The sequence below is a fragment of the Hippopotamus amphibius genome, chromosome 3 (genome assembly GCF_030028045.1).
Source record: "Hippopotamus amphibius kiboko isolate mHipAmp2 chromosome 3, mHipAmp2.hap2, whole genome shotgun sequence".
NCBI lineage: Eukaryota > Metazoa > Chordata > Mammalia > Artiodactyla > Hippopotamidae > Hippopotamus > Hippopotamus amphibius.
Genome location: NC_080188.1, coordinates 139,035,473 through 139,050,596, shown reverse-complemented (window position 1 = coordinate 139,050,596; position 15,124 = coordinate 139,035,473). Strand labels below are relative to the sequence as shown.

At 34.1% G+C, this 15,124-nt stretch overlaps 1 protein-coding gene across 7 annotated transcripts in view; it reads right to left on the bottom strand.

Moving 5' to 3' along the window:
• Positions 1-15,124, bottom strand: part of DCAF6 (DDB1 and CUL4 associated factor 6) — a 154,945-nt gene that overhangs the window by 61,927 nt on the left and 77,894 nt on the right. For 3 of the 7 annotated variants that reach the window (XM_057726434.1, XM_057726433.1, XM_057726435.1), the window contains 2 exons: positions 9,413-9,583; positions 2,135-2,194 (listed from right to left, as the gene is read on the bottom strand). The exons of 2 other annotated variants lie outside the window; for them this stretch is intronic. In XM_057726434.1, coding sequence (XP_057582417.1) covers positions 2,135-2,194; positions 9,413-9,583 — 231 coding nt within the window. The remainder of the gene's footprint in view (positions 1-2,134; positions 2,195-9,412; positions 9,584-15,124) is intronic. 2 more of the 7 variants (XM_057726437.1, XM_057726436.1) reach the window with 1 other exon arrangement.

Genomic DNA, 15,124 nt, shown 5'->3' with positions numbered 1-15,124 from the left:
TACAAATTCTGACAAACGCAACGAAGGAATATAGTAGGTCACAAAGAGAAAAAGAAGGGAGAACTACTTCAGATTAGAATGTCATATTACTTTTGGGAAAGTAATGTCTAAGTGAATTTTGATGAGCAGATGTTGAAGGGATAAGCATTTTTGGTAGAGGGAAGAGCATATACAAGAGATCTGAGAGGGAAATGAGCTTAGAACATTAGAAAAATTGAAAGAAGGCCTAACTGGTAAGAGCTTAGTGAGTGAGGGAAGGGGCCAGGTCATGTAGGGCTGTGCAAGCCAAGGTATGGATTTAGACTGCCTTAAGGGCAAGCAGACAAAGTTTAAAAGCTTTAGGTAGATGAATGACATGATTAGATTTACATTTTTAAAAGTTCACTCTGGCTGTTGGTAGAGAAGAAATATAGCCTGAGTGCACGTGAGGAGACCAGTTAAGAGGTTACTGCATTAGTCTAGGTGAGAAAGACAATAGTAGGAAGTTTCTATTAACTTTTATAGTAGAGGTTATCTTTTAGGTAATATAAGCCTATAATGCAGAAGTCCCCAGTACTTTAAAAGATGTCATCCTGATGATCAATAAAAGGCATGTAAAAGCTCAGGATTTAATTCATTTGGATATACTGTCATTAGAACATTTCTGCTCAGAGAACTTATTGCAAAGTTACACTGATGATGGTCTATCATCACGCAGCTTCTGCCAAACCAACTCAAATCTGACCTTTTATATAACATCTCTACTCATGTGACTAAAAGGCATATCATACTTTACATGGCCAAAAAAATAAAGAACCTTTTGATTTCTGCCTCCAAACTAGTTTACCCTAGTAAATGGCACCATCATTTACCCAGGCACTGATGGCAAAAATCTGGGAGTTATCCTTTATCCTCATCTCTTTCTGTCATATGCCATAACATATATAAATTAATTACCAACTTAAATATTCAATACAATTCTATGGAAATTATTCTGTAAGATTAAATAAAATATGAATTTGGCTACAAACTCTCTGGTAGTATTTACATTCATATAGCCTTACCAAAAAAGATTATTTGATTAGAGAGCAGTTTTAAACAGTAGTACAATATATTATAATATAATGCTATAATTGTGTTTTACACCTTAATTATTCTTTACTGATAATACCTCTACAATAAATGTATAATAATAAAGCACATATAAGTTCTTAGTTCTCAAATTCATTCACTAATTCATTCATTCATTCTCAAGAACAGAAAAACCTATTAGCAAATATCTGTCATCTCAGGTCTATAAAGAATAATAAGATCAGATGTACAGGAGTTTTCTAATTTGTTTCAAAATTAGTTTGTAAATAATTCTCTAAGAAGACAGTTAAAATTAGATCTATTTCACACTAAATAGGTACTTCAGCAATATTTCATTTCCCCAATCCTGTTGACAAATGAGTCATCCTACATATGTAAACTTTTAGCCAACTAAAGCTTACGGCTTTAGTGCTAATTTTTTCTTTTTTAATTTTTTGAAAAATATTTGTAGTATCTACTTCATCAGCCTCCACTCAAGGCTTCAAGGTGGATTCTATACCTCCCCTGCTTCAAAAGTGCAAGTGGAAGTGAAAGCTATTTTCCCTTCTGATTGCTGGCTTTGGAGCTTATCTCTGCATTCACAATTGTATTCCTTAAAGTTAAAGCTATCAGGAGTTTAACTATCAGATAAGTGAGATGTAAAACCAAGTATCATTATCATAGCAATGCAATAATACAGAACATTATTATGTTCAAATATCTTTTTCTAAATTAGACACTAGGTAATATGCTAACCTCCCTTCCACAGTTCTACATAATTTTATGATAGCTAGAATTTTAAAAAAGGGATCAATTTTATATCCATTACAATACTGTTTTAGGAAGAGATTTCAAAGTTGGCATAAAGGACCAAAGGTAGAAATTAGCTTATCCAGGAAATAATTTGCATAGGCCAAGGAGGCCCTCTGTGCATAATACCACCTAAGGTAATTGAGCCCACAAAATACTGACTATTAGACCATAATCAAAATGCAAGGCTGTGAAAAAGTGAGAGAGAGCTTGGTTTATGCATTGCAATAGATCTATGGATGGATGGGTATAGCGCATCTCCTGTTGCACGCACCCTGTTGCTCGTCAAGTGACATGGATCCGAGCTGTTTGTTAACCACAGAAGAAGGAGAATCTGAAACAAAAATGAGATTTCAACTTAAAAGTAAGCAGCAGAAAACTGCACAGCAATGTCATGATCATCTCTAAGCTTAAGAAACAAATGTATAAGGTTGGGGAATGTAAGTAAGTACTGTGGTGTGTTTCCCAAGCAGTGAGTAAGCAGGGCCATGTGCTTAAGATATGTTATTCCAGGCAAGCATTTAGCAGCTTTGAGAGAGTTGTGAAAATATTCTTCTACTTCCATGCATATACCTTTTATCAAATTCACTTAGCACAGGCAAAAGGTTGCAAGGCAGATAAAACAGAAACAGGGTATCTCCCTCACTAAAAGGAAGACTCCTTGTCCTTCTCAAATCCTCTCTCCAGCTTCTTAAGACGGCTTTCATTTTGGATTGGAGGATTCAAAGCATGAAATGAGATGCTCACTACACTTAGCTAGATGTTATCTTGAGATGAAAAAGGAGCTCAAGTGAAGATTTAAGACAAAGAGAATGGTTTATAAGAGAAATACTCAATGAAGTAATTACCATTACAGAAACATAGATAACTTTTAAAACTCTATGGTATGTTGTGCATAGTAAAACTGTACTGTGAAGGCTTAGGTTTCTTTAGGTGCCTGGTGAGAAAGGGAAAAGAGAGGCAACGAGAAGGCTTATGGTCTGGGCTTCATGCTTTCTACCTTGGCTTCAAATAGAACATCTTATTTTTATCCTTTGGATATACTGAGTTTCTATGTAAAAGAATTTGTTCTATAAATAAATGGGTTCTATTGTTTGTTGATTCCAACTCCGGTTTTGACAACAATTAGCTGTGTGACAGAGGACAAGTCACAATATTTTTAGGTCTAACACTCTCCTTCCTTTCTGGTCATCCTAGGGACCTGGTAACTAAAAAAGGCACTGGGGAACAGAAGGAGGTGGCTACTATTCCTGGCTTGGGTTCCAGTTTCCTACTGGAGCTACAGGAAAAGAGAAAATGTGGAGAGCAAGCATAGCTCTCCACTAAATGTAAAAATAATTCCTAGTTTCTAACAGCCTATGCTCTAGTTCTTAGCAAATGCTGTTAATAAAACAAAAACTCTGCACTTTTGACTGGTCTATTCATAATGGCATGTTATTCCCCCAAAGGTAAATATTCTGATTTAAGAGTGTCCTTAACTCAACAGCTAAGAGTTTTCTAACATATCCTCAATTCTTAGCCATTTTATACCACTTGACTGTTTCAATTTGTATACTTAGAAGTCTGAATCCTGCTACTGGGACTACCTGTATCAATTTTAAATTGTCTACCTTGTGAGATAACCAGTGTGCTCATAAATTTTTGTATTACTAGATTTTGATAAAGCATGATCATTATTTAAATAATAGCTTTTACTTAAAATATCCTTATTTATCACCTCTTCATCAGAATATTCAGCTCACCAAATCTGTACTACACAAAAGAGAAAGTGGGAATGACAGTATTTTAATCAGTTCCCTAATCTAGCCATGCTTTTTTTTTTATAAGATTTCTCAAATATCCATTTCAGAATTAGATACAACATTCCTATCTATGTTCTTTCTGAAGAGCAGATGAGTCAGTCTTTAGAGAAAACCAAATTATATTCTTTAAGAAAAACAATAAAAAATGTGAGTCACAGTGAAATAAATTCTGGAAAACCTTCCTAGAAAGCCTTTTATGAAATATTTTTCATCCCTTTAGATTTATTATACATTTCATTATACTGTCATTAAGAACCCTCAGAAAACTAACAACTCTCCAAGCAATCTTTTTTCAAATATTTAACCTTTTCATGATTATGGAATGTACAAATCTTATTAAAGTGCATCTTACGTAAGTTTTTAAATAAAATACATTGAGAAAGGATCTAGAAAGCTGTCATCTCCACAAAATTGTGTGTTTTCAAACTCGAAGTATTTAAAATATTAACAAAGTTTAGGTTAAGACAGAAAGATAATAAACTAAAAGGGCTTCCTTTTTGGTTTTACAGTCTGTCATAGATACTACGTATAACTGGGGAACTGTCATTTTTTCCATGTTGAAGACCAATCTTTAAGAAGAAATCCTCCTTGATCATTGCTTCCATTCTATTTTTAATTTTGGATACCATGCAACTGTTTTTGGAAGGATTACTTTCCTGTCACATAAACATCTGAAGTAAAATGTTTCTATATGACTAGATATTCATAAATACAATACCCATAACTTCTAACTCACAAAATATTTCCAAACATTAACACAATAATCATCAGAATATCTAACATTAAAAAATAAACAAGTATTAGTTCAATGCTGAATGCTTCAGTGTTTGCATACTCTACTCCATCTCTCTGCGAAATATCTTCTAGAAAGCATTAACACAAAATAAAAATCTGACCATACGGCCCAATGATAATTTATTACAAAATGCAATACAGTTGGTCAGCTTATTGCAAATATTTTAAATTATTATGATTTTTAAAGTAGAGATAAACTTTAAGCAAAAGCTCCTTCAATCTAAGCTCAAGGTGTCTCGTGACTAATTACTGTGCATCTCCAAAAATTTTGTGTTTTAGTTTTCAGGAAACTCTTTAGCCCCTTGACATCTGAACTTTTTCAACTGTAGAAAAAAATGAGGAATATAATCTAAGTAACAAGGACTCTTTAGTCAGACTCCCTGGGTTCAAATCTGACTTTTCTATTCAGTAATACTGTAACCTTGGGCAAGTTATTTAACGTCTCTAAGTCTCAGTTTCTCCATCTATAGAATGGGGATAATTACAATATCTACCACATACTGTTTGTGTGAAGATTTAATGAGATAATCCTTGTGAACTACTTAGATAGCACACAGTAAATGGTAAATTAATGTTATTACTTGCTTGTTTTTCAGTAACATGGTGCTGAATGACAAATGATGACAGGAAGCTGTTCTAAAAAACATGGAGCATGGTCACACATTTAAAGTGCTAAGAGACTCATCACTCAAAGCAGTTAAGAAGTACCTGCAGAACTAGGTCAACATCACATCTGATTTACTAACTGCTTATGTTATAACCACTAAAAACCTGGGTCTAATGCATCCATTTGAGAGGTATTTCGTGTAACTGACATCATGGGCACTGTGGGGAACTGGACATTGTATACAGCCTGCTCACACAGGACTGGGTAAGTGCTGATTTTTTCCAATATGGCTCAGTTTTGAAAAGCCCTTTAAAATATTCACCAATGTTTTATACCCCTTAAGGGGTATAAAAATTACTTTTTTATTTTCCAATTGGCAAAACCGTGCCATAAAGTGAAAAAACAGTTCCTACCTGACACCCTCTCTAGGCTGGCTCCATGCTCCAGTGGGGCTCTGTGGTGGTTGGGCCAGTACCAGCAGACTCCACAGGGTGCTGTCACTCTGAGCAGGAGCCAGCAACCCATGACTTCAGGGGACCTGAAATGGAAAAAAAGAGTTGGGTTTAAAATCAGCCATATGCCGAAGGCCTCTGCCACAGTTGGTTACGGCATTCATCTGATGAACATCCACACAGCTCATTCGAAACCCTGGATGCTCTCAATCTGACATGGTGTAATATGAGGATGCCTTGAGGTAGTAAGTTAAAGCTACTATAATTAAGATAGTCCATTATTATATGTACTGTTCTACTTAGGAGTATAAACACTTTATACAGTATTCTCTATCCCATCCTTACACCATCTCTATAAGTTATGGCAGGCCACGCTACCTAAATAAATCAATAATTGGGAAACTGAGGGATAAAGCAGCCAAATGCCTTGCCCAAGGTAATCTGTCACAGGGCCAGGGACAAGAACTCAGCCAGTTTAACACCCAGGCAGTGATGTAATGAAGCCAAATTCATCTCTTTATGATTAAAAAAAAAAAAAAATCACTGAAAGACTAGAAATGAGTTGTGATGTATTTCCTAAAAGCCTAGAAAAAATGCACTTTTTAAAAAAACTAAAGTGAAAATATTTTAAAGAAATATATACTGACTTTGAAAAATAAAAATCTTGGAAATTAGCTATGAATAATTATCATTTACAGGTGTTCAAAAATTCTTTTAGAGCAGTGGTTTTCAAAATGTGCTTCAGAGAGCAGAGGTGGCTTGGGGGTGGCAAGAGGGACAAGGAGATGGGTTGTGATTTCCTAACTCTCTTTATATTCAATCACAAGTGTCACTTTTATGTATTTTATATTAGAACTTCCCCATGAAATTCTGATATCACACCTGAAAAAAGGGGGGGGGGGCAATCACTGTTTAAACATATCTTAACATCTACCTCATATAGCTCATTTTAAATAGCATTTGGTGCCTTGGAACGATGTTTTAGTTTTCAATTGCCAAGAAATATTGGCATGAGGCACCTTGCCATTTGATCCCATTAAAATGCAGATTATCTGTATAAAATGGCTTGATGGTTTGATCCCATTTTCCTACAGAAATTAGGTATTAACTTCATCTTACACTCAGCCTTTCACAAAATGTCCTCATGAGTCCTATATTTTGAAAAGAGAATAAAATATTTCCCAGACAACGTAATCATTCAGAAATTCTACACTTTTTAAAATTTCTTGGTTTCTAAATCACATTAATGTCTCCTTTAAGTATCTTATACCTAAAAGGCTTAAATAGGTGAGAAAACGATAGAAATAACATTTGTTGACAGTATCATTACTTGCTGACACTGTGAAGATATCAAGATATAATGGAAAAACGTTTTAGGAGAATTGCACAGTCTTCTATTGTTATAAAGGTAAAATCTAGAATGTTAATTCTGTGCTATCTATATTGATGATTTTAGCAGTCACATGTAGATGAGCGAATGGATCAACTAATGTCCATAATACACATACACAAAATTGTATTCATATATCATGAAGTTTAAGACAATGTTTTGCTAATCAGTACTCAAATAAAACCTATCTCCCTGTTGAATTTCATAAATTTAATTCCTATTCTGTATTTTTATAATTTGAATGTTTCGAAATGAATTTTGCATTACGTCAACTCATCTTTCCTAGTGTCCAAAATTTACTAAATGTACAAAATATATATACTTTATTAGCTGTCCTTTGTAACAAACTAACCATACATTAATTAACTGTTCTTAAAGTTTTTAATTACCAAATAGTGTTCCTGGCATGTGAGGACAGAATAAGACAAAAATAACACTAACAAATGAACCCAGGGCATGTTACAGGTTAGACTTACTATGGGTCTCATATGAATGCTATGTTAAAAGTATATGATATAGGTTAGGACTGCCATATATACATTACTAATAAGAAAAAAAATATCAAATTGTACACTTTAAATATATGCAGTTTATTGTATGTCAATTGTATCTCAATAAAAGTTCTTAAAAAAAAAAAAAGCATATGATATAGATGAAGTATTTCACCTTGTAGGTGAAGGAAGCAATATACATTGAGTGACAGCTCTAAGAGACTCTAATATTAGTCCATGTGAGCAGCCTCAGGGGCCCAATAAGTTGTTTAATAAAAAAATTAAGATAACATGTCTCTCAACTTCAAAACTGGCAAGGTGTCTAACTCAACTTTGGCTTTTTAAAGATCACCACAAATGCACTGGTTATCAAACTAGGAACTATTAATAAGAATGAGGCTTAGAGTTAGGAAAACAGCATCTTATTTTACAAAGACCATATAATCAACCTAAAGCTTTCTGATTCTAAAAAGAACTTGCTTCAATTCAAATTGATAAACTAGATATAAAAACTGTGTCAATATTTTCCTAATGTCCACAATATACATTTCTCTACCAATAATGTACACAGTTTTGTTTTATACTCAAATTCACTTTAATACTTGGTTTGTTATCTGCTAAATTTCAGTATTTTTTAAATATTTATACATGTAGGGACATTTTATCTTCCTTCTTATTGTTTTATATGTTGTATATTTTTACTTTTAAAACTCCTGAGCTAGAGTTTTATACACAGAACAAAATCAGAGCAAAATGTCTTTTTAAGTGTCACACTATAATCTAACCAAACTTTCTTGTTAGTTTTAAGTACAGGAAAAGATTTTTCTATAGTGTAAAAACAAAAGAGAGACATCTTTGCTTGACTGATATTCTATTAAAATCACACTAAGTTAAAAATCAGATCCATAATTTGTTCCAAACATCACACCTATATTGCAGTTATCTAAACCGATTTTATCTCACCATGGTATTACATAATATGCTTTTGTTACCACAGCACTTAGTGGAACAGATATTTATAAAGTGGAGGTTGTCTAGTTCTGCCAATATACAGATTAATTTCAATTAATTTAATCACAGTTCTCTAAGTAATTAATTCCCAACTCATCACTCCTTCCTTAGGGTGGCAAAATAAAGTATATCAAAGTAGTATAATCTCATTAGTATGATAGCACCTACTATGGTACCTATAGTACAGGATACATAGTATCTATTATCCATCTTGAAAGAATTAAGTTGACAGATTATTTTATGCTGTATCTTTCACTAATTCTTTCAACAAATGTTTATTGAGCATCATGAGCTTTTGGGCCATACAAAAAAAAAAACCTGAGCCACTAAAATACTCAATGAAAAAGAGAGTGGTTCAGATTATTACTGTCTTATCAGAGTTTTATAGCATAAAAACAAGAACATAAAACTGGAATATTTTTGCTGCCCTGTATATCAGAAAGTTGATTATGTGTAGGAGGAATAAGTAAGCAAATACTGAAAATTTTCAAATAATTACAGAAGGGGATGATTGAGTCAGCATGCTAACATAGCCGAACAACATTATAATTCTAAGATCTAGCATTACTAGGTTTATATGGGAATAGACATACTGGTTAACTTTCAAAGCAAAAAAAGAAAAGAAAAGAAAAAACAGCTAGGAGCCATAAGCACAGATATCATTTCAGCATATAGAAAATTTCAACAGAAATATCAATGCAGGCTCTAAGTTCACTAGATTATTAGATAGTAGCTCATTAGCTATAAAAGTAATACATATATGCCCTTTTCTAACATTACAAATAAAATAATAGATATTTATATTCATCTCTCTAGCAAGTGCTGCTGCCAATCTGTCCCTCTAGCCACGTGATGATAAATTTCACCATATGCAAGAAAGGGAGGGAAAAGCTGCAAGCGCATCAGCTTTCTTTGGAAGGGGGAAAGGGAAGCATCTTATTACACAGCAGCAGTGTTAAAAAATCAACTCTACCAGCTGCTTAAGGACACTCGACATTAATAACCTGAAGCCTGAGGGTCCTGTGAAGAGCCCTCATGAGAAGACTGATCAGAAGTGGAAGGCTGTTGCTGGGTACGCGCAGCTAGCTCCTGCTGCCTCTGCTGCTCAGCCTTCTTAAGCCTCAGTTGTTGCAGGCGCTTACGGAGCAAAGCTATCTCAGGCCCTCTTAGAAATTCTGACACAGACAGAAAAAGAAAGGTGAAAGATAGTAATAAAATAGAAAATAGTAAGAATCTGATTATACATTAAAGACAGAAGGGTATAAATAAAACACGTCTCATAGAGGAATACTGAAAACAAATTACTCATAAAAAACTGCTGATCATTAAATTATGATAAACTGTACACACTTACACACCCAACTGCTTCTGCTTAACTATGATGAATTAGACACATAGAGTTCTGTAAAAATATTTAAGTAATTAAACAGAATGAAAGTAAAATCTTCCATATGCAAGACATTTAAAAGTGAGCATTCCTTTCCTAATTGCGCCTTTTTACAATACTAAGAAAAATTTAAAAATATCAGTTACCTCATTTAATCTATATACAAAAACTACTAATTTCAATCACATAATAATTAAGATTATGAAAAAGTTAATGCATTTGGAAACAGCTCTTGAAATTTATTAGTGGAGAGCCCTTTAAAAAGTAAAAGTTACACATTTTTCAGCTAAAAGGTTTCTTTTTATGTCAGAATTATCATTTACTTTTTATTTTAAGCTGAAAAATATTTACATAATCTTTAAGATTTTCTTAAACTTTATCTGAAGCAGTGCTCATAAATAGAAACATGAAATTCTGCAGAGAATACTGAGTACCCACTAGGTATGAGGCACTGTTTTACGCTTTGGGGAGAAAGAAAATATTGAACAGAAAAACCAGCCCCTACTCATTTGTTCTGAGAGGAAAACAGACGTCAGTGCCCACACACACACATATGTAATATGCATGTATGTATGTGTATGTGTCAAGCGCTATGTGATAACTGCTATGCAGTGAACCAGGCAGGGTAAGGTAAGGGTGATGAAGACAGTGGGGGATGGTTGTCGTTTTACGTATGGTCATCAGGGAAGGCTTCTCCTAAGATGATTTTTGAACAAAGACCTCAAGGATATGAGGGAGTAAACCAAATGGATATCTGGAGGAAGTGTTCCAGGCGAAGGAAAGAGCAAATACAAATGTTCAGAGGGGGGAGTGTATCTGGATGTGGGATATATATAGGTAACAGCAGAAAAATTTGCTGATAGTTTGGATGTAGAGTGACCACAAAGTTTTCGGTGTAGATAACAGGAAAAATGGAGCTGCCACTTATTGCAAAGAGGAAGAATGAGAAGAAGCAATTAGTAATAGAGGGAAGAAAAGAATTAACAGATGTCCAAGTGGAGAAACTGAGTAGGGACTCACTGTAGTAGTCCAGATTTACCAGTAAATCTGGATTTCGCTGGTGATGTTACTTTACGCCACCAAGGGAATAAGTGATAATAAAGAAGTCTAAGAACTAAATTCTGGGACACTTCAGTGTTTAAAAGAAGGAAGAACAGGAAGAGTAAGGAGAATCTAGTGAGGAGGCTGGAGAGCTGAGTGAGCCAAGTTTTGTAAGCTCGGTGATGAAAGTGTGTCAAGAAGGATAAAGTAAGCAACTGTGTCTGCTGATACAACGAAAAGATACTGACTGAGAACTAACCACAAAGAAGACCTTCACCACAGCCATTTTCAGTGAAGTCACAGGGGCCAACAATTGACTGGAACAGCTTCAAGAGAAAGGGGAGCTAAAGAAGTAGAGGGACAAAGCAAATACACTTTTTCTAGAAGTTTTGTTGCTGATGGGGAACAGAGAAATCAGCTGATTGTTGGTGGGAGAACAGAATCAAGAGAGATGTGTTTGTTTTAGTTTAGAAGATAATACATATGTTTGAACGCTGATGGACAATGTTTAACTGGGAAGAGGAAGAAGACAATGAATGAAAAGAAGTGAGCAAATGTCCGTGAGTAGACCAAAGGAGATGAACTGCAGGGGAAGAGAGGAGGAACTGGCTTCAGACAGGCATATAAAAATTTCATCCACTCTAACCAAAGAGGAGGCAGAGTACACGGGTAGAGATTAGTTGTAGATTTGATGGAGGGAGCACGTGGAATTTCTCTCACTGACACTGACAGCAAATTATTCAAACCAGCAAATAATGTTCAGCCTCTTTTATATAGATAAGAGTGTAAAATTTGGTTTATTGTTTCAGAATCAATCATGCCAGAGATACTAACCTCTTGTCACCATGTCCTCTATTAAGAATTTTATTCAAATGGCAGTTAAGATTTAACAATTCAAGTGTCATCATAGTCTTTCATTGCTAGTTCCTCCTAGAAAATTCTCCAGGACCAAGTAGGACAGTATTCATTAACAAATAAATTGTGTTGCTCAATAGTATAATGCCTTTCTTTTAGATATATACATAATCCACAGTTATTGTCAGCATAGTAGTAACACTTTCAGCAACAGAAAATGAAGCATTTTTATGCAGCCATAAAGTCTGTCATTTTATACTTCAAAAGAAATTACCAAAAAGAGAGATATTACAGATATGTCAAGTTTGCTAAGAAAACTGAAAAAAATCACAAAAACTTCACCCAACTTCATGGTTGTTTCAAACCCTCTCTCTTGCACTGCCAAATGTTTTATGGGGATATGAGTCTCCATCCTAGACCCACTACGTGATGCAGCAAATCAACAGCAGGCTCTAAGTATAAGCAGTGATGCTCTATAACTTGGAAAATCAAGATTTAGTTATTAAAAAAAAAAAGATTTAGTTATGATAATGTCATAAACCATTAATTCAACGCACCCAGTGCTTTTCAAAGAAGAATTTGTTGGTTTACTTGAATGCTGGTTTTTATGTCTCCCCAGCGAAGTTTAAAAGAAAAAAAAAAAAAGAAAAAAAAAGTGAGGTTAGGGAAAGAAGTCATCACACAGCTAACTAGGAAAGGCAAATATTGAATTAAAAATTCCAAGCAGAAATACCAGTCTAAACAAATAGTTCTGCTAGCAGTTTGAAATATTAAAGGTACATAAGATACATACACATTACATCTTTTTAAAAATGTATAAACAAACATATATAATTTGTAACATGAATAAATGCTTAGAGAATTAATTTTTGTTAACATTAGCCAAAATCGAAAGTGAACACAATGAATACCTTTAGGTTGAATTTTAAAAATAATAAAATAAAAATCCTCAACAATGAGTCAAGAACTGCTAATGGGAAATTTGTACTTTCATTTCCTGAAACTACTAACCTTACTCTTCTTGTTTTCTTCTGAAAGACTCTAGGCTAGTCTCCATAACGAGAATTCCCACTGATGTAAAAGAATAATAAACTATAGTTGACCCAACAAACATCCATTTGGTTCTAACCTCAAGTCCTGCCTCTCTTCCAATACATAGGGTCTTTTGTCCTGGACACTGGATTACTTTTTATATCTAATTTGGTGGTACTTTATCTGCTTGCTATCAACTGTCCTCCACTCCCAACTTGCTCCTTTGTCCAGGTGATCCTTGTATATTTTTTCTCCTAGAACTGGTCATGCCTTTACTGACTTCCAAGTTCCTCTGATTTCTTCTTTAGTTTCCGCAAAGTGGTCACTAACCTAATATTCCCATTTGTTTCTAATCTTTAAATTGCCTATATTTCATCTGACTGGATCCTGATCCCTTTTAAGAAAACTATAAACTGGGTATCTGGGCTTTGTAAGGTTGGCTTTGCTATGCCATAGAACAGCATTCTTACTTCCCCAGGAATTTTTCTACAGAGCTCAATTCAGCTATAAAGATTCTGAAAGGACCTAAATAAATGTATAAACCTAAGCAGACACAGTAACTTGTAAGTAAGCAGGAATCCACACATAAGCCATGATATACTATCTTAAAAAAATTGAATTCTCATGGTCTGAGTAGTCCATTAATTAGAAACACATGGATCCTTTAGCTGACTCACTTTTCAAGGTGAACCCCCAAAACTGAATTTTGTAGGTACTGATATGCCCATCCAATCCAAAGAAACCACCTTCTCTTCCTTAGATTAAAATAAGACCAAAGGAGGCAATTAAACTATAACACACAGGAATGACTGCCTCATTTAACACTCTCTCATTATAAGAAGCTCCTTACCATGTGAAAAAATCACAAGTAACAAACAAAATGAGGACATTTCTAGGCTTAGTTTAAGAAACAACTAAAAGTAATGTCTGATAAGCATTACTAAGAAAGAAAAAAATATTTTATAGTTACTTTGAAATGCTCTTTATAAATAAAATTATGAAGATTTCATTTTAACCTATATAGTTTCAGCTCACAGTTATATCTTTCTGGTTTTTAAATAGATAATCTCATAACCATTTTCAAAGGCACAGTCTTTTGTTAAATATTCAAGAAAAGACCATGTATAACATGAATCAAACTGTCTAATTAGATTCTGGGTTATGTATATAGAATGTAGTTTCAAATGGTCTGACTATGTGAATGAAAATAAAATTCAAGAATACGAAGGGTGAAGAAGTCCAAATTTTGAAAAAAGATCTACCAACTGACTTCAGATTTCACTTTAGTATATTTTATCTTCCTACTTCAGCTATAAAACTCAAAGTCAACTCTGTGGCCCCCTCTAGCTACACTATCCTTCAGGTATGTGTTTTATACACCTCACTGTGGCTCCATTTTTCCTTCCTACTCATATTTCTATCTGTCTTGGTTTCATCATTTATCACAATGATTTTTTAAAAGTATTTCCACAGGTTACCCATAAAATATTTCTGGAACGAAGTAAAAAAAAATATCTATTCAGTTTTATGTGGTCTGGACAGCCAAGGGCAAATAATGTATCCAAAAACAATAAATGATTGGATATCCATTCACAGCATCTTCCCTAGATATCACCAAATTTGCGGAGTGTGCTGGAAACATCCAGATTGAATGAAATGGTACTGAAACAATAAAGACTATAAATAGCTAAATATACCCTACATAGGTTATACTAGTTTAAAGATAACAGTCTTAACAGTATCATTAAACAGTGACTATTGTTGGGAAGAAAAAGAGGCTCATGTAGAACAAGACAGATAAAATCTCTGTCTTTATGACAACATGTTCTAATAAGAGAAAATAAGTCATAAACAAATCAGTAAAAAATAATTATAAATTCTAATAACTACTTTTCAGGAAGTAAATAGGGCTATATAAAAGAGAATAAAATTTTAGGAAGGGTAGGAAAGGAAGATCAATCTAGCTACTAGGGTAGTTATGAAAGACCTCCCTTGGGTGACATATGAGCTGAGAACCAAAAAAAGAAAAGGAAAAGCGGAGGAAGAGCTCCTCAGATGCAGAGATCAGTAAGTACAAAGGCTCAGAATCCAAGAGAAAGAGGCAGAAGAAAACGGCACATTCAAGGAACAGAATGGAAACCAGTACAGCTAGAGTGTAATGATCATTAGGAAGTGAGAACGTGATATGAAATGAGGCTAGAGAGGTAGTCAAGGGCCCAGCCATATAGGTTCTTCTAGGTCCACAGTAAGGAGTTTGAGTTTTTTTTCTCTTGTATTTATACTTATAAATGCAATTAGAAGTCTTTGAGAGGTTTTAGACAGCAAAACTATACAATCTGATTTAACATTTTAAAATACTTATCCTGGCTGCTGCATGGAGAATAAATTATAAGGGAACAAG